The sequence below is a fragment of the Micromesistius poutassou genome (genome assembly GCF_964030765.1).
Source record: "Micromesistius poutassou genome assembly, chromosome: 15".
Taxonomy (NCBI): domain Eukaryota; kingdom Metazoa; phylum Chordata; class Actinopteri; order Gadiformes; family Gadidae; genus Micromesistius; species Micromesistius poutassou.
Window position 1 is genome coordinate 7,880,848 of NC_140285.1, and position 21,315 is coordinate 7,902,162.

General features: G+C 46.1%; 1 protein-coding gene across 1 annotated transcript; it reads right to left on the reverse strand.

The window, feature by feature from the left end:
- Positions 1-354: 354 nt before the first annotated feature.
- Positions 355-3,362, reverse strand: kcng1 (potassium voltage-gated channel, subfamily G, member 1; the record flags this gene model as incomplete). The annotated part of the gene is made up of 2 exons (XM_084479811.1): positions 355-1,131; positions 2,499-3,362. 2 exons carry the CDS (start codon positions 3,360-3,362, stop codon positions 355-357), a joined length of 1,641 nt encoding a protein of 546 aa, XP_084335937.1.
- Positions 3,363-21,315: the final 17,953 nt, after the last annotated feature.

The window sequence follows — 21,315 nt, forward strand, 5'->3', positions numbered from 1 at the left end:
ATGGGTGGGGGGGGGGGGGGGGGGGGGTGGTGGACTAGTTTGAGTACAAACTGCGGCAATAGAAGCTCAATGCAGTTGTTTGCTCACAGCCTCACTCCCCCCCCCCCCCCCCCCTCAGTCAGCCCTGCCCCCACTCGGAGCCTCGTCCCACTCCTCCCCAGTCAGCCCTGCCCCACTCAGATCCTCGTCCCTCACCTCCCTCCCTCAGAGCCTCCGTCCCTCTCCTCCCTGCCCCGCTCAGAGCCTCCGTCCCTCTCCTCCCTGCCCCGCTCAGAGCCTCCGTCCCTCTCCTCCCTCGCTCAGAGCCTCCGTCCCTCTCCTCCCCGCCCCGCTCAGAGACCAAAGTCCCTCCTCTCAGTCATCCCTGCCCGGGCGCTCGGAGGCGCCCCCGGGGAAGAGGCTGTCCAGGGACAAGTCGCTGCCGCCCATGCCGGCCATGCGGCTCCGCAGCAGGAAGTGCGTCCGGCGCTGCAGCAGCCGCTGCTGCTCCTGCTTCAGCTCCACGTAGGAGCGGGAGAAGGTGTGGAAGATGGAGGTGACGGGGAAGGCCATGAGCAGGATGCCGCTCAGGATGCTGCTCAGGGCCACCACCTGGCCGGGGATGGAGCGCGGCACCATGTCCCCGTAGCCCACCGTGGTCATGGTGATGACGGCCCACCAGTAGGTGGCCGGGATGCTGCTGAACTCGCGCGCCGTGGCCATCTCGTTCTCGATCAGGTAGAGCAGCGGCGAGAAGAGGGCGATGGCCACGCACAGGAAGAGCAGCAGCAGGCCGAACTCGCGCGTGCAGCGCCGCGCCGTCAGCCCCAGCGTCTGCAGGCCCAGCGAGTGGCGGGCCAGCCGCATGACGTACAGGATGCGGAGGGCCCGCAGCACGCGCAGCACCAGGCCCACCTTGTCCAGGTAGCTGCTGCCCGAGCCGGGCCGCTTCTCCCAGGCGGAGGTGCTGTCCACCACCAGGGTGATGTAGTAGGGCAGGATGGCCATCACGTCGATGAGGTTCAGCGGCCGGCGCAGGAAGGCCAGCTTGCTCCGGTCCTGGATGAAGCGCAGGGTGAACTCCAGGGAGAACCACGCCACGCACACCGTCTCCACGATGAAGATGTTGTAGCACATCTGGGAACACGTTCCCTGTGGTGGGAGGAAGGATACGTACGCCGGTCGTTAATGCCATGCGCGGAACATTTGCTGTAGCCACCAGAGGGCGCCATTGCAATATAAATAGCAAACAAACTGAAGAGAAAACCGTATTGGACACAACCACCAAATATAAAATACCCCGATAATTAAGACACACACACACACACACACACACACACACACACACACACACACACACACACACACACACACACACACACACACACACACACACACACACACACACACACACACACACACACACACACACACACACACACACACTAAACCATGGGAGCTGCTACGGTCACCTGAGTAGCAATGCTAATTAAAGTGTCTTCTCCTCTTCATCAGACTCAGTCAGGCGTTGTGTGAGAGTGAATACACAGTGAGAGCTCCTCACAACCTAATAGTTCATCCTGGAACCATAGCTTAACTATTGGAAGCTGAATCAACATAATGAGGAGTGAAGATGGAGATCCCCCCCCATGCACACACCCATGCACCCCCTACGCACAGCATACACACATACGCCCTTATGCACACACACACACACACACACACACACACACACACACACACACACACACACACACACACACACACACACACACACACACACACACACACCTGATCTGATTAAGAACAATGTCAATAAAATATTATTTTATAAAGTAATCATAGCTCGCCCTCCAGCTTAGTTTCCCTTCATAAATCAAACTTTCAAGATTTCCAATGTGCATGTCCGATGAGGTGACATAAAGCAGGCGGTTAAAGTCATTGAAATTAAATCACCCAACCAGATGGCTCCTTCTCACTGGAGCTTATTGGGATGTTGTGCTCCGAGAGATGGTGGACCTAATGATGCTGAGCTGAGCCTGTCTTCCGTCTGAGCAGAGATGAATTCACAGGAGTTCTGCTAGGGATTTATAGGCCCACACGCTGTCAGGAATTAGTAAGGGGTTTATCATCAATCATATTAAGTATAATAAAAGTACAATTTAAAAACCTAAAGAAGGGACCTTGAAAATGGACACTGACGTAAAATCGCTGTTATTATAATACAACATTGGATTGTCACTCTCCCAAGCCTCAATTCTAACTAGTATAATAATTCATCAACAAACATAATCAGCATTTATCATGGAAACATCTTGTACATTGTCACTATGTTCAACATATAAACGATGACCTGGTTACATGCTGATCAATCCAAACTCTCTGACGGGTTACAGTCATTTGGCAGGCTCTGCATCGCAAGCGAAAATAACAATGTACCAGTGAGGCTGCAAATAATCAAAGCAGAATTAGAAATGGAGCGGATCCAACAGCTCCCCCCCCCCGGTGTTTGTACTCACCGCCTCCTCCTCCTCCCGCATGGCGGGCATGGTGCTGATGGACAGGTTGACGGCGGTGATGGTGACAAACAGCACCGACAGGCAGGCGAAGATCTTCCCCGGCAGGCCCGAGTGGGGCCTCTCCACCATGTCCCGCAGCTTCCCCATGCAGCGGCTCATCCGTGTGTCCCCCTCCTCCCCGTCACCGGACCCCCCGCCCCGGCCTCCGCCGCCGCCGCCCTCCGTCTCCATCATGTCCTCCATCAGCTCCTCGTCCTCCGCCCTCTCCAGCTCCTCGCACTCCTCCACTCGCTGCAGGAGCCGCCGGCGGCAGCACCACTCCATGCTCTCCTCGGGGAGCCCCCAGTAGAGCAGCTCCTCCCGGAAGGAGAGCGCGCACATCTCCCGCAGCGAGCGCAGCTTGCCGGCGCGCAGGAAGGTGAGGATGGTGCGGAAGGCGCAGGGGCTGCGGTCGAAGAAGAACTCGTTGCGCGCCGCGTCGTAGTCGTCGCACACGCGCATGATCTCGTCGAAGCTGCGGCACAGGTGCAGCCGGCCCAGGCGCGACAGCGGGAAGTCCTCCAGCGTGCTCCAGGGCAGCTGGTAGCGCAGGCCGCCCACGTTGACCACGGCGTAGGGCCGGCGGCGCGCGCTGGCGGCGGACGGCGGCGGCGGTGGCGGCGTGGCGTCCAGCCCCCCCCCCCCCCTGCCGCCGACGCCGGTGGCCGGCTCGGGGGCCAGCTCCGGGGCCAGCTGGGCGCGCTTGTAGAAGGCCCCCTTGAGGGCCTCGGTCTCCTGCGGAGGAGGGAGGTTGAGCGAAGTGTCGGAGTCACAGCTCAGGGCGCTGTAGTCGTAGTCGGAGCCGTCGCCCGCCAGCAGGGCCATGTTGGCTCCCTTCCCCTTCCTCTTCCTCCTCCTCCTCCTCCTCCTCTCCCGGGACGCCACTCACATCCCCCGCGTGGAGCTCCGTACCGGTGTGGCCTAGCCTGGTATCGCCTGAGGAGGAGCAGAGAGGAGAAACACATCCAACGCCTTATCTTATATTATATTGAGATCATACAAGTAGGTAATATACTCAAATATATACCTTCATGTATAACTTCCAAGGAATAATCATGTAATTTTGTTGTGAGGCAAGTTATAGCAAATTGAGATTTGTGTTTTATTATCGTTTGCATCAGAATAGTAATCTGTATGCATGTTAATAATCACTGAAAATTGGATTCGGGAGTTAAGATTGTAATTGACCCATCCTTAAAATGGGATTTAAAACGTATTCAGATGTATCCGTTTTAAATGACAGCTGTAGCTGCTGTTTGAGGCAGGTTACATGTCGCTGAACATGGCCGCTAATATATACCACACACTGAGAGAATAATAATGTGCACTTAGATGGAGGATGCAGGAACATCTGTTTTCCGCACAAGACGAAGGAAGGGAAACAATAGTCATTGTTATGGATTCTATGGCCAGGTCTCTTATGGCGCTCAATGATTTGCTAATCAGCTTATTTGTTTTAGAGCAAACCAAATCACATTTTAACCACTATTTTGGTCTTTGTATATATTATTATAGTCCTAAAAGCTATTGCCGAGCAGAAGCCAACATTAATAATACATTGAGTCTATCTAGTCTAATTTGTCTATCCATACATCCCTTTCAAACATAAACATCATAATCATCAACTATGTGTATGGCTTGAAATTGTTGTAGCGGGATGAATTGAAGGCACGTAAAACACTTTTTGTGTTGCTTTATGTCTCCCTGTAATTCATTTTCCTTCTAGTTTCCTTCGTGCTATTTTGTGCAATTAGAATTAAGCGTTCCTTTTCAAACTATTGGCTGTTTCCAATAACATTTAAATAATACAGCGTAATTTCTCAGATGTACAAAAATGACTTATTTGCCTCGGTAACACCATAGCAACCAAATACCACCACACACAAGAAGACAGAGAGAGAGGGGGTGAGAGAGCGAGAGAGAAAGAGAGAGAGGAATAACAATGTAAATGCGTCAAGAAGGAATCAAACAACAAAGTGTGTGGGCCACGTTGGCCTCTGTCCAAACTAATTAAATCAATTACAGTGATTTAGGGGGTGGAATTAACGTCAGCGCATTCTGCATGAATCCCTGTGAATTCCGTGTTCGGGAAGGCGTTCTTGGCTTCTAAGAAAGGGATTTAAGTGCGTCACTGAAGGATTATTAGGCACCTGCACTGTCACTCTGTGTGAGTAGCTGATTACAGCCAAGCCTCACTTTCCCACCCATCAAATTAGAGGAAACCAACCCCAAGCTGTTCTGTGTGACAGTTGGCCTGTTTTTCATGTGTTTCGTAGGGGCAGCCGTATGTTCTTTTCAAAGCACATTGCCTCCACTCTATTGCCCCTGGCTAAAGGGAACACGTACATGACAAGTTATGGAAACCATGGGGATTACATTAAATCAGCTCTGGCTTTTTCATGTATTAAGCCATTATATATCAATTCTTTAATCAATACATTAATTATGTATTTCTAATAAGTGAGAAACAGTTGCTGTCTCGCAAAGGTCTTTGGGCATGTTTTATTGGATATTAATGTAAGAAAAACCATTATAATCAATCCAATCCATCCAATGTTCCTTTCCATTCATGTCACCACGCAGAACCCGGACGTGACTTCCAAAACACTGTGCTTAGATCTGCAAACTGAAAAAAAACGAAAAATGATTTATTACAATCGATTCTTTTCCCGGGCCATTCTGAAATGTCTTGCCTCTGTGCTGCTGCAGAAATCCATAAATTCTCTGATGTTTTTCCCTTGCTTGTGGCGAAGGCTATCGATACGCCTACAACACGCTGCCAGGGTGGACGAGGAGGGCCTCCCCACCGTGCCCACCACCGCTCTCTAACATTAAAAACACATGATGGAACCGCTCCGAGCCATCCGTTTATCCAAACTTCCAAGTCTGCGCTGCTTTTTTCTGCTTAACATCTGACACAGACACTCAGGCACTCGGGCTCTGCTGTTTTATTTTTTCTTATTTTCATTTCTCCCTCACAGGCAGGAAGGAGGCGTGGGTGTTGGTGGTGGTTGGGGGGAAGGGGGGGGGTATGAGATCCATCGAAACCAAAGGATGGATGGAAGACAGAGCTAGAGACGGCTCCGTTTGTCGTCGTTAACAAACCCTGGAGCAACAGACCGTCTTAGTCTCTCTCCCTCTCTCCCCCTCTCTCTCCCCCTCTCCTCCCTCTCTCTGCATGAACCTCGGCTCCATCCCAGCGTGTTCTGCCGATCGCTGCGTGACTCACTGGGCTGTGATTCCAGTGTTGCTTGACTGCATGGCTAATGCATGTCCCGCGCCGTCCTCCACGGAGAGGCTGAGCCAGTCGAGGAGAGCCACCGCCACCAACCGCCGCCACCACTAGCATCACCCAGCACCACCGGCGTCTGGTCTGAGAGACGGCCGGCTGCCTTCCAGAGAACGCCAGCGAGGGGGATCTGGTAATGACCCAGCGGGAGACGGTGGCTGGGGGTGGATGATCACTGCTGGGGTATGATGATAAGACAGCGTTGTGCTTCAAGAGACCAGTGGAATTCAAAGGAGGATGGTTGAAAGTTTGAGACACTTTGAAGCCGCCGTTCTTTAGCGATTGCACACACATACCATATAGACACGCAGGCCATTGACACACACACACACACACACACACACACACACAGCGTAGAATAATAATGCCTTTTGATTGTCCTTGGATTTCAGCGGGCTTGGAGCCTACTGGCCCCATAGGAGCAGCTTCATTCATCTGAAAAGGGCTTTAGTGTTCACAACCTCTGTTGTGCCGTTATGATCCACCAGCTCTCTAACAGCGCCACACAAGAGCAAATGCTTATTCACAAAGCTTAAGCATAGGATACTTAAGCATAGGATACGTACGTATCATTATTATTAGTTACTATCATCATCATCATCATAATCTTCTTCTACTTTGTCACCATCATCATCCTCCTCCTCCTCATCATCATCATCACTCTTGTTATCATCATCATCATCATCATCATCATCATTACAACCGTACACCTCAATTCTTTGAAGGCGTTTGCCACACTTAAAAAGCCGCCAATGTTCTAAAGACCATGCCTCAGTCTTTCTGAGGCTTAGGTTGAGGTCAACATGTACCGTAACCCTCGTTCTTTATGAGGGTTAGCTCACCCCAAGAATTGATGACCATTTGCTTGACCCAAAAATGTCTTCTAACTACTAGGGCTCTCACAACTCCCTAAAGTGGCTCACTTCTTCTCCTCTCTAATGGGAGGATGAGAGGCTGTTAGAATAAATTGACTTGTAACCACAAGTCCAGCTGACCCCACACTCTCTATTTCCCTCCGGTATTCTTCACCCACACTGAATGGGCAAAGCTTCCTGGCGTCATGTCTTCAGCGTGCGGTAATCTTATCTGATTAAGATGTTTGTTTCCAGCCGTCTGTTAGGAGCAGTTTAAGGCACATGAAGGTTCTCTTCCTGTTGCCAGTGGGGGTTTGAGATAAACACAGAGGATCTTCGCCTGCTAAATAATAGTCCCCCGACCCCCCTCTGTGCTCCATCGTGATGTTTCAACTGGTCATCAGCCTCTTGCTCTGCCGGAGGTTGTTAAAATGGACTTAAGCCAACAGCGGGTGGTTGGTCGTTTTGTATTGTGGTAATCAATATTCCAAAAAGCTAAATGACAGATTTAGGTTTTTTTTTTGCTTTGAGGACAAAGAGCTAAATAAACACACACACAAAGAGACAACAAAACACACACACACACACACACACACTTTTATATTTGCATATACAGTTTGCATATTACACTCCAAAAATATCTTGCTTACTCTCTCTCTCTCTCTCTCTTGCTCATCCATCCATCCATCATCCATCAATCTTTAATCCATCCATCCTCCATCGCTCACTCATCCATCCATACATCCATCAACCGACCGTCCTTTAATCATCCTTCCATACATCCAGCACCCCTCTCTCTCCCTCCCTCCCTTAATCAATCCATCCATCATCTATCCATCCATTATCCATCCATCATCAATCCATTCATCCATCCAATCATCATCCATCCAACCATCTATCATCCATCCATCACCAATCCATTTGTCATCCATCCATCCATCTACCTCTATATATAGAGGTGGCATATAAAGTTAATCTGCCATCTCTAGGCATGTTTTATTCATTGTTTTCTGATTATCATTCATATTCATATTTAAATACCCATAGACTTGAAACCATTCCAACATTTCCAACAATGCCTTTTTCCTTGAAAGGTATGTCTCATAATGAGCAAACAGGACTGTTATAGGTTGTTTTCCACCCATTGTCTATTCCCCCTGCTCTGTTTGCCCTTTTACCTTAAGCTCTTTATCCCCAGACAGTGACTGAAACAACACAGACCGACCGACCCCCACCCGCTATCCGTCCATGCGTGCATCACTGCCCCATATGATATGCCTCCACACTCCTCCAGCCCCACTCTGTGCACAAGCTAAGCGTGACTAACAATATCTCCTCAAGCACCTTAAGGCTCCAACAGAGCAGCAGCGTCCTCACCTTTTGACGCAGCACCTGGCATATGTCTGCTTCTATGCACCCAGCACCAGCTGACCTACTGCTCACACTCATGCGCTGCGTCGCTGAGCAGGGAGGCCTGTACCAAGGGCAGCAGCAACAGAATGAAAGCTTTATAAGACGTGGACAACTCGCTTCAGAACTTCTGGCGTTTTTTTTCCCTTGTTTAAATTAACTTAATTTTTGTCCTACTCGTTTTTGTAAAGTACTCAGCTAAACTTGATTACATAAAGATGACGTAACTTGGTGTTCTGCTTTTGTACTTCGATAGCCTTCCATTCCACCATCCCTCCATTACAGCCTCTCGCCGCAGCAGGGCCAACCAACCAAATCAGCCCCAGAGGTATGTCAACAATTTGTTTTTCTCGCTGAAACCCATGGCACTCTCCCTGTGGACCAGAGGGGATTGTGTGTGCTCTCCATCTCTCTCTGGTTCCAGTCTGTTGGGCCGGCTGTCACTGTCACTCCCCTGGACCTGTAGCTAAAAGCATCACTCTCTCACCGCCAAACCACACTGAGGATCCACGTAGGACGGACGGGTGTGTGTGTGTGTGTGTGTGTGTGTGTGTGTGTGTGTGTGTGTGTGTGTGTGTGTGTGTGTGTGTGTGTGTGTGTGTGTGTGTGTGTGTGTGTGTGTGTGTGTTGGGGGCAGAACAGACCTAAGTATTGGTACCAGGGGTTTAAAGTGTGTAGGGAAAAAACTGAAAGTTATCACTGTTGATCATAAAGATCGTGCACATCATCAACTAAAGTGAAAGTTTGAGTTTATTGAGGCACTTCACAGACAGCGTAAACATTGTTTGTTTTGATTAGGTTGGGCTTAATGTGTTTGCTGTGGCGTTCTGCTTACCGGATTTATGATAGCAGCATTTTTTGTGCATAATAACCACGTGCGTAGTTTATATCTTTTGTTTTACGAATTTAATTCTCAAGTGTGCTTGAAAAAAAAAAACCTGCCAAGATCATTCCAGAAAGATCATAAATAGGAAATTACAGATGTACGGAGTAAGTTTTGAAACATTTCCAAACTACTATTACTGGTTATTTTCAAAACAAATCCATAAACCTGTTTCATTTACTCCTGCAGCCATGGCATAAGATATTGCCACAGAAACCCTGTTTCTTATGCTCTGGAGTGTAAGTACAAACCTGTTCTCCTCCATATTCAATAAATGTCAGGGTAACACCTTTGTCTGTCTGGCACCACTAAGTTAACAGCACTGGCACACAGGATGGGAGGCCAATGAGTATAATTGGCCTCCTTATAATCACGATGCTCTGAAGGAAGGAGACAAGCTGATCTATGACACATAATGAATAACTCATCCAAGAGGCTTGCAGAAAGGCTTGCAGAGAGGCTTACAGAGAGGCTTACAGAGAGGCTTGCAGAGAGGCTTACAGAGACGCTTGCAGAGAGGCTTACAGAGAGGCTTGCAGAGAGGCTTGCATAGAGGCTTACAGAGAGGCTAAGAGAGAGGCTTACAGAGAGGCTAAGAGAGAGGCTTACAGAGAGGCTAAGAGAGAGGCTTACAGAGAGGCTTACATAGAGGCTTGCATGAAGAGACGCTTGCAAAAAGACAGGTGATCAGCAGCATGGAATACAATCCTTGTATATGGGATGTATTCATTGCATTATCCCCATGGTTGGATCATAATAATAATAATAATAACTGTAGACCGATGTATTATGTATGGCTCGCTAACCCAATCTTGATTGTTACATTCCATCTTATCATTAATTACCTCTGATCCCCAACTCATGATCATGTGGGGATGTTCAGTACAGTCTTTAACGACACAGCTAAAACAATATGTCAAGTGACCAGCCATTTGTTAATGGTGGAAAATGATACACTGTATTGGCACTCCATATTTGCCAAATGTTATCATTCCAGCCTCTGTTGAATATTATTAATATATTAATTGATAGACGACATCGACTCACTTTAAATATACTCACCTATTTAAAAAAAGCAGATTCATGCAACAAAACAAATGCAGTTGAGGATTAGCAGATTCATATCACAAAAAATAAGCATTTGGGTGCAATAACAAGAAAAGGTATAGGTGATCTCAAATTCATCTGCACACACTGCACACAACAAAATAATTGTTTGAACTTTAGTCACGTAGCCTACCATGCGAGATATACTGCGGTTCCACGTGTCACACAATCACAGCGGAATCACAATCACAACCCTGTAGTAATGACAGGCGATCAAGTGGGCTACTCACAGTGCACCTCGGGTCCCTGTTGCGGAAGATCTCTGCAGGAAAGCGTAGTTAGTTGGAAAAGCCGGATGGCTCTGAGATGCGAACAAAAGGGTGACACATATGAAGGGTTTCTTCTGCTATCGCTGCCTCAGTCCAGTTTATAGATGTGTTCGGGGAGCTTATTTGACGATCACATGCGTTCAACAGGCTGTCGGTTCTCCTCCGCCCCTTCCCTTTCCTTTCCTTTCCTTTCCAATCTCTCTCTCTCTCTCTCTCTCTCTCTCTCCCTCTCCCCCCCCCCCCCCCCCTCTCTCTCTCTCTCTCTCTCTCTCTCTCTCTCTCTCTCTCTCTCTCTCTCCTTCTCCCCACACCCCTCTCTCTCTCCCTCCCCCATCTCTCTCTCTCTCTCTCTGAACCCTCTCTTGTTGTGCCCTGCCCTCCCCTTCACATCAGCACGGCTCCAAGCTCTGACATCAGAAGTTGCTTTGGGGAGAAATCTGAGAGGATTCCATGGTAACCACCATCTAGCACATGGTAGTTGCCGCCCCCCCCGCCCTCTTCAGATGGACGTAATCATCATTTTGTGTAGTTCTTTACTGTAATGATAATAATGAACATAATAGTTTGGCTGAACTGTGGTCATAATTGTCTACATCATCATTATAATCGTCCTCAAATCACATCAGAATTAAAATAAAAAAATATCTAATGAAAACAGAGAGTTGTGTATAACACATCAGTGCAATTCAGACGTCGAGTTAAGTCACCCTAAACCGGATACCTTTAAACTAAAAACTTGAATAGGCCTGGATGTCAAGTAGCAATACATAGCCTAATTTAGTAGAGCGTTTTAATCTCACAGACCTAATCCCTTCCTAATCGACCTATTGATCTATGGGACTGAAAGCCGGTCAGGAGGACGGAGAACGCACTGGACGGACGGCAGGGGGCCAGAGGAATGCGAGGTTTCATTTGTTTGCTGAGTAGAAGAAAGGGTAAAGTTAATTAAATCCTGAAAGCACACGCCAGTCCCCATTTGTGGTAAAGACGTTGTAAACAACCAACCTTCATGACTTACTATTGAAGTTTCCAACGTTTCAGAAATAGCACTGGTGCCCCCTCACACGTTATTCATTTCCCCGCGGTATTATCGTAGCCTACATGTTGTGGGAGCCGTTGGGATGAAATGTTCACCAATATCCAGCACTAGTGTTGACGGCGTAATGTGATACATTTTTGTTTACATGAGTAGGCTACAGTTGTTTTTCTTCTTAAAATTTGTAAAAACCTTTTCATTAGAAATACCATGGGGTGGGTTAGTACAGGTTTTGTGAATGGATTATAGTAAGAGATAATTTATGGTGAGGATTAGCATGTGCAAAGCAGAGAGCTGCAAACCTTGAAGGGCCACTTGTTGAATCTTAAAATCATCATCATTAATGACATCTAGATATGTTGGCCTATTCATCTACTTGATTTATTAATAGGCACTAGGCCTACCCCTATTATTTATACATTTATAATATCATATGCATATGTAGCAGTAACAGCAGATGAACCGAAATATCTTTAATATCATATATATATACATATATATATATATATGGCCTGTTATATAGTATATATATATATATATATAGCAGAAGCAGCAGATTAAGCAAAGAGATTTGATCAGGTCAGTAATGGGAATGCGGTAAGTGATATTGATTCAAACTGATTAGTTCCTGATTGGTTTCTCCGCTTGAACTAATGAGTATTTTCTCATGCTAAGTTGTTCTGAAAATGTACGCTCTTAGGGGGTAATCCACTTCCACATTATTATTCACCACAGCAAACTACTTTTCCGTCCTATAAAGTGTAACAGACACAGTGTTATGGTTCTTAGATTGAATCCGGTCAAATGGACTCTTGTGTTTTATTGATCAGAGGCCATATATTCATCGTCATTCCTGCTCAGGCTGACATGAAAAAGACATACGAACCAGGAGAAAGAAAAAATAATAATTCTTAACCAATATACCTACTTTTCATTGAATGCATTATTCTTCCTACCATCAAAATCACAATCAAATTGATGTGGTTATTCTTGTGCTTTTTTGGGCAGCTATTTGTATTCCTAACATGATGCATTTTCCACCATTTACCAATTATAACGGATGCATTTATGGCAGCAATTAACAATGGTAAATGTTAACCACATCAAGGGGTCTCATAATTGTGTCAAATATTACAAAGCCTCCTACCCAGGCATTCAGTGAATGAGTGTAGGCAGCACACAAGAGATCAAACAAGCACATTTTCTCACCAGCAACCTATGGATGTAAAGTAGCACCGACCTAGCAGGAAGAGGCATTCCCGTTGCCAGGGGCAGCCGAGTGGTAAATATAGCTGTCTCATAAAAGGTACAGAGGCAACCAGCTGGAATAATCAAATTGAAAGGATGTAATACATTTATTCAGCTCCTGTCCTTGTACAGTATGTTAATAGCCAAATGGCAAATGTTCTGTCGTGGGCAATTCAACATGACCCCTCTACGTTCAAGCCCAAAGGTGATGGGAAGACTCAAGCAATGGACCGGAGCTGTAGTGGCTGGTTCAGATTCAAGTTTAAATGGACGTTGAGCTGTGGAATTACAGCACGTCTGCCTCATCAGCTGCTTGCTTGGGAGGGATAACTTGTTAATTCTTGTGTTGGACAATCTCAGAAGGATGTGTTGTTGCCAAGGCCATTGGCAGGAGGAACGTATAAACAGATATTACCTTCAACTTCTTTTTCCAATATGGTTGGATCCCACATAGTAGCCCTCGAGTTTATGATGAAATTATTCAGGAGGAAACACTTTATCAAAAATAACTCTGGGCTGCTGCCGCTGAGTGAGTTATGTTAACCCTGCAGGTCCCTATTGCTGCCTTGTTGTATGTCTGTACGGCTGTGTGTGTGCCGTTGCCTCTCTAACCTATCCTTTCTCACTGCCCCTTTCCATTCCCCCCCAAGAAGCTTATGCTTTTTGTCAGGCCATCAGTGTAAATAAGAACTTGTTCTTAATGATCTGCCTGGTTAAATAAAGGTTTAATAATAAAGAGTGAAGGAGAGGGAGGGAGAAAAATAGAGGGAGGGAGAGAAAGAGAGACAGAGAGAGAGAGACAGAGAGAGATAGACAGAGAGAGAGACAGAGAGAGATAGAGACAGAGAGAGAAAGAGGCATAGAGAGGGACAGCAACAGAGAGAGAGAGACAGCGAGAGAGATAGAGAGAGAGAGAGAGACAGCGAGAGAGAGAGAGAGACACAGTGACAGAGAGAAAGAGACAGAGACTGAGGGAGAGACAGAGACAGAGAGTGAGAGAGACAGTGACAAAGAGAGAAAGAGAGAGAGAGCGAGAGAGACGAGAGATGGAGCATGATGTACGACAGTGAGGGACTGCGTAGGAAGAGGCTTTGACCTCAGCCTATTTTTGATAGCTGAAGGGTCATGGAACACAATGTGTGTTCAGACATCCTTTATTATTTATTATAACTAGCTTCTTCCATTATACTGACTATGTGGAGGACTTACCCTTGAACATCACAATGCATTAACAATGAAAAATACTAGAATAATGTAATGTATTGTACTGTGGGATCCTAATGGAATGCAGATTGAGTTTGGACTTCCATTTGTCCTTCACTGCATTCTTCCTTCATATGAAGCATTCTTCCCTGCAGTACGATTAGTATGGCATGTTGTTGAATATGACAACTCTGGATGATGTCTTGATGATTTATGTCTCTTTGCAGAAGTAGCTCAGGGACAACTTTTGGCAGGATTTGAGCTCCATCTGTGGTGTGAAACATCCTGACAAACTACATTTTCAAAGAAGCTGTGTGCTACATAACAATTTTGCAATATCCTGTTGAGCTAAAAGCTCTCATGGTGTTATTCATTACCAACGTTAGTGCTGAATTGTATTTTAAATACAATGGGCAATAAACTCTGAATAGGAAAATCCTAGAATCTCACCATGCCGGGTAATTCCAATGCTAATTCATTCCAATAATACAGTTGTGCAAAGAACAAATGAAAATAGAAGATTGAATATTACTTCTCACCCCTTTATATAAAGGGGAAGGATCATGTATTGAGCTGTTATTGGACGGTCATTGGACGGTTAGTGGACGGTCTAACTAACATTGGTCTAACTTCACCACACTTATTTTTGCAGACACTGTTGGTAAATATTTTGCCGCGATGAAAAAGCTTGAAGAGCTCGACGTTTCACACTTCAACACATGAAAAAAACCCAAGTTTAATTAAATTAGTAGATAAGAATTAAGATCAAGAATGTGTGACAACATACACATCCGTTTACACGCATTGGGTAAACCTGAAATGTCTTCTGACCTTGACGTCTTTCTTTCTTCATATGCGCTGTTTTCCTTCAGGTTTAATTAGTTTGTGCACTTTTGTTGTTGGTTCGACAGGTGTGTGTATGTGTGTGTGTGTGTATGTGTGTGTGTGTGTGTGTGGGGGGGGGGTGGCTGGGTGGGTGGGGGCAGGTTAAATTGCTTCCTAGGTTATTTTCTCCTGGTTTCCTCTTAGGTTTATTTCCTTCATGTCTTTGTCAGAGAGAGGAAGGGGCCAGGCTGTCCGTCTGTGGATAAGGACAGTGGAGGCCACTCTATCCGTGCTGCACATGACAGATCAATAGTACCTCCCTCCCTCCATTACATGCCACCCGAAGCTCACGAGGGAGAAGACAACAAAGACTCATGTACGCATTTGTCAGACGTACAACATGCATGGATGGGTTTAAGCTGCCCACACACTAATATTTGAAAACATTGGTTAGTTTATGCTCTTGCATAAACACCTTTCTTTAATGATTTTTGTGATTTATGTTTTTTTCAATTGTATCAATTGAATCAATTGTTTCAATTGTAACTCAATATAATTATAATGACTTCAGGAGGATATGCAAAGGTATATACCAAAACCTAAACCATCACAGTGTGTCTAAATTACTGTATGATGGTGTCTCCCTCTATCCTTTGACCAAACAGCTGTAATGTGACCATTTGTGGAGCCTTCATCATGGATCAATGTTTTTTTCACACCCCCCACATAAATGGTAAATGGCCCTCATTTATATAGCACTTTTATCCAAAGCGCTTTACAGTGTTGACTGACATTCACCCATTCATGCACACATTCACACACCGTGAATGTGGCAGAGTCAACCACGGAGTCAATGATGGCGGAGTCAACCACGCAGGGCGACAGCCAGCTCGTCAGGGGCAATTAAGGTGAGGCGTCTTGCTCAGGGACACCACAGCTAGGAGGAGCCGGGGATCGAACCAGCAACCTTGCGGTTACCAGCCAACCCGCTCTACCTCCTGAGCTAATGCCGCCCCGGCACACATGCACACACGTACACACACACACACACACACGCACACACACGCACACATGAATGTGAATAAATCTTCATTAAAATGAAAATAAAGATCATTGTTTTCCTTTGTTTTAGTTAAAGGTGCTGTAGGTACGATTGAAGAGCTATAATTTGAGGGTAATTTAGTTGAAATGCCAGGGCCATCTGTCAGTTCCTTATTTGGGCTGTCTAATTCCCTCAGTTCCTTATTTGGGCTGTCTAATGTCAAATTCCAGTTCCCTTGCTCTTTTCTGCTCTCTATCTCATCACAACTATAACATCTTACCTGGAGGACCTTTAAAGGTTGTAGAGGTGTTTATGATGCATTGAATAGAAAGCTTGTATGGGGCTTGTGCTGAGGAGAGGTCACACCAAATGATACACCATATGAAGATACACTTTGGAAGAGAAATAAATAATTGGCATGAAGTAAAGGATACCATGTCTTCTGTCATAGAGATTTCACACATCCCTGTAGCGGTTAAAACGGCAACATGCCATTCAAAAACAAGAACAGGGTTTCAATCAGGGAGAGGTTGCAGCAAGTGTGAGGTGATGTTTTTATATTCATCATCGCTATGCTATTATTTTCGTGTTGCTGGGAGCAAGTGGCTCATCTACTCCTTGATGCCTCCTCTTTAGTGACTGCATGTTCCAGTTTGACCCCACTGACCTCTTATTTCTTGTACGCTAGAGTGTGCATGCAGTGCACTAGGAATAAAACCTTTTCCAATTGCTATACTGCTGTGCTACTGTGATAGGTTCTAGTTTCTATATCTACCAGTCTGCCCCTTAGTCCTGCGAGCCATGTGGCCTGGGGATTGATAGCTTTACGCTATACCCTACACCTGCTGCTATACCCTATACTGCTGCTCATGCCTGCAAAAAAATCCCATTCCTTGCTGACGCCAAGGATTAGGGTTTGGGTTGATTGCTACAGGAGTCAAGACAATTGAGACTTCTTCTTAAAGAGAGTGTGATGGGTGGCTCACATGCAGTGTATGAAGGTAGTTGACAAATAGGAAATTTAGTTAATTTTGGATGAGTTTCTGTTTTAGCATTCAGCGACAACGTCATGGCTCACAAAATGTGGTCTGAATGCGCTTGACATTTTCTGCTGCAGACGACATAGATGAAGGAGTGTCTTCTGTTTCTTCACTGTGGTATCTCAGTCAATGGCTTTGACAATGGAAATGTATCTGAATAAAATATGAAATGGGAATCAAATAAAGATACACTTTAATAAAATGATGTAGTGTACACAAATAATTCAAGCCCCTCCATCCATCTGACTCATGAAAGACACGCAATGGCATTTAGAATTGAATCATAATTATAAAAATGACTTACAATGTTTCATGTAAAAGAATGTCAATGCATGTTGATAGTGTGACGAACCAACCTGATCTCACAGAAATGCGTGAAATGACCACGAACACCTAGTACCAGATTCCGTGCTCCTTTCACGTAATGTGTTAAAATTACGTGAAAAGGAGCACGGAAACAGTCTCCACTGAAAGCCAATGAGTCCAAATTCCGTGAGATGGCCACGCAAATCGTGTCGTGGTGGATGCACGCATTTTCAGCTTCAAAGACGTCACGCTGTGGGTGGTGTTTCAGATCCCGGAAGTGCAAATGTAGACTAATTGATATTGTTAAAAAAGATCGGATTATTAGCCATAACGCTGTAACCATCCAAGACAGACTGTGTAACGATGGTATGTGCTTCTTTCGAGTCCAAAAGCCCCGTGTAATATCAACTTCATTTTAAGAAAACACATTTTATTGTCAATGTCATATCACGGAGAAGCACTACATTACCCATAATCCTCATGTTTATCTGTGACCAGCAAATACAAATAAAACAAATTGAGCTTTCATCATATTTTCTTAGTAACTAAAATGTCCTTTTTGTTTTCCACATTGAATTTTCATTTTTAATTCAATGAGTGAAATTTTCTTTTCTTTTTTTAAATCTGAAAAACACCGGCGTTGCCTGTCGCCTTGGTAACGCCGGCGTATCCCCCAAAGGAAACACACACACACACGCACGCACGCACACACACACACACACACACACACACGCACGCACGCACGCACGCACGCACGCACGCACGCACGCACGCACGCACGCACGCACACACACACACACACACACACACACACACACACACACACACACACACACACACACACCAACCCAGTCGCCAGAGAAAAACGTTCCCAGAGTACTCTTCTACGAACGTTGGATACGTAGCTCAGTCAACGTTTCAGGGCCAAAATACGTTACATGTCAACTGATGGGAAAAAATAACCTAAATGGACATTACATTATGAATATAGTCAACTCTGGGCCCAAATCTAATAAACACAACACACCACACATTCAAGAGGGTCAAGATGACCCTCGAGCCCCCCTATCAGTCTGCGGAGAACACTCTGCCACAGCCGGACGGCGAGGACACACATATCACACAGAAAGACAACACAACCCGGAGGCTCAGGGACAAGAGAACCCTCGATAACCCACACAAAGTCTAACACACACACCTGGCTAGGAAAGATACTATAAGTTTCTCATGCACCAAATCACGGGAGCTCTTCTGAAGCAGAACTTCCACGGAGGCGAAGCTCTAGGCGACCTCAGCGCTGTTAGGGGACGTAGAATATTCGATCTCTCACGCTTTATGAATCTGTATTACCTTTGCTACTTTACTCAATAAATCCGAGGCCCTCGTGCTGATAGACTTTAGTACCTCTCCGTCTCATTTTTTATCTGGTCAAGTAACTAGGCAGACTGTTTTTCCCAACAAATTGGTGACCCCGACGTGATTTTCTTTCTGATTGGACTACTACTGGGAAAACGACTGAGGACGGAGAGGGGCACGCCCCGGGACCCCGGAGCACCACCGATCCCGGCAGTCTCACCTCGGGCGCCCAAGCAAAAGGTAGGCAGAACCCGTTGATAAAATCTGAATTCTGCATAGTTATATAGGAACCACATTAGGAGATGAGACTGACGGGACGGTTTTCTACGGGGGGCATCCCGCGGGGATAAGGCTGAGTGCAACGTAGAGTTAACCTGTAAAAACCAGATTGACCCTAAACGCGTGACGCACGAATACGGGCTCGCTGCATGGTGAAAGAATACCCTCGAGGCCCAGGACCTATAATGTTCGAGCATAGTGATACAATACTCTCGATCGTCGGATTAGGGTCTATAGTAATCGAGCATGGTGATACAATACTCTCGATGGCCAAGATGAGAAGATAAGGATGCCTAGGCTCGGGGAGACCTAGAGGGAATACCCGGGCTTTGGATAAGACCCGGAGGAGATGACTCAGTAGGGCCTGTAATAATCGAGCATGGTGATACAATACTCTCGATGGTCGGAGTAGGGTCTATAAGAATCGAGCATAGTGATACAATACTCTCGATGGCCGTAAGATGAGAGTTGAAGATACCTAGGCTCGGGGAGACCTAGAGGGAATACCTGGGCTATGAGAGAGACCCAGAGGAAAAGATGCCTAGGCTCGGGGAGACCTAGAGGAAATACCCGGGCATTATAAGGGACCCGGAGGAGATCTCGAGTGTGTGCGCGCGTGCGAGTGTGCGTGTGTGTGGTATGAGGTGTGTGTGTGTGGGCCCGTGCGGATGTGTGTGTGTGACTGTGTGTGAGGGGCTGTGGGAGCCTGTGTGGGTGTGTTGGACTGGGGGACAGGGACCCGAGACACAGTTGGGAACTGTGGGTATGATCAAGACCGTAGGTGATAGCGTCTGGGTGGTGCATGAGAAAGGGCACTACCAGAAAAGATACTATTGGTCGGGATAAGACGTTGTTTTGAGTCCTACGTGTCAAAACTGTTAATCATATTGTGCGGCCTGGTTTGCAAAGGAAAATTTCTTGTGCGAATGACCCCCTGCTCTGTGCGCAACGCTTGCTCGCTTACGCCCCCCCCCCCCCCCCCCCCCCCCCCGTCATTTCCCCGTCCGCCATATTTGTAATTTCCCCGTCCGCCATATTTGTAGTTTCCCCGTCCGCCCCGTCCGCCATATTTGTAGTTTCCATATTTGTAGTTTCCCCCGTCCGCCATATTTGTAGTTTCCCCCGTCCGCCATATTTGTAGTTTCCCCGTCCGCCATATTTGTAGTCCCCCCCCCCCCCCGTCTTTCCCCGTCCGCCATATTTGTAGTCCCCCATTTGTAGAAGGTCGCGAGGACAGTAGAGATAAGAGGGGAATGCAGCCTGTGTGGGAGTCACAGGGAGACAGACAAAGAGATTCAGAGGTTATCATCTATACTCCATAACATGAACAATTAGCATTTAAAGTTGTCCATAGCATGCACACCGCGTGTCCACAGAAGTCCAGGGGTCAACCAGCGCTGGGGACTCTTTTTAAGAGTTCAGGGAAAATCCTCTCTCACCAATCTGAGCAGAAGGACCCGCCCTAAAAGGACTCGGGGACGGCGGAGTCAATGCACAGTTCAACAGACCTGACAAGGTTTAAGTACAAAAAAGACAGCACAAAGAGGAAAATTAAAAATTCCTGAGGGATTACGGTAATAATAGACATTATATTAAAATTGATCATATAATGTAGACAGAGAAAGGCCTGGTAGTGGGCCTCATCAGGGCCACTGAGATAAGGGAGGTTACTCTCCTGCACAGAGTGTTGGAACACACAAGGTGGTTCTGAAAGCATATTTCAGATGAAACAATAGAGTTAAGAAGGAAATGGTCTTTACTATACCTAATTACAATTACATTTGTGTCAACTAAAATTGTAAAAGATGTTCTGATATTCACATTATGGCTAAAAGGGAATACATATCAGTCATACAAAATAATAATGTTACTGCAATTGAAGTTAAGAGTGTTGTTATTAACCAAGTGATTTAACCTAAAATAATACGGATAAACAATAGGTGTCATGCAACTTGAAAGTTAATGTTATTATTTACACTGGAAAGGATAATTGAAAAAATATGGATATTATAAGGATAAGAATGAATAAAAATACATAATATAAAACTTAATCTTAAAAACCTGTACAAGTAGGACAATTAGATGGATTATGGATTGGACGGATTAGCACTACATCTGCTGGGAAGGGATCTAATGTACAAGCTAGGTTCTCAATTTACATTCGGAAGTAATGGGTTTACCTTTCAAATGCCACTACTACTGCTGTTACGCTTTCATAACATGTTAACATTTGATAACATTTTACTTCTTACTCCAACAGAAAGTTACTTTCTGATTGGCTCCATCATCCGCCCACTTACACACACAGGGTAACCGCCCTGATGTGTCTCCATTATACACACACTTGGCTGCATGAGTAGCTGGGGCTGAGGACTCTGTCTCCATCCCTCCACTTCGCAATCTATTCCACCTAATGGGTGGAAATTTATTGTATCCCAGGCACGGCATCCTGCAGTAAGCCAGTATGGAAGGCTGGTTAGCCAACGACGGGTAAGATCCCACCTTGAAACCAGGGACAACCTAAGGCAGGCACAGTCACGATTACTTGGCAGAGTCACTGTGAGCATTGACTCATTCGATCGGGAAGTGACGAGCTGCAACCATCATAGGAAGAGCCGGGTGGGGTGAAAG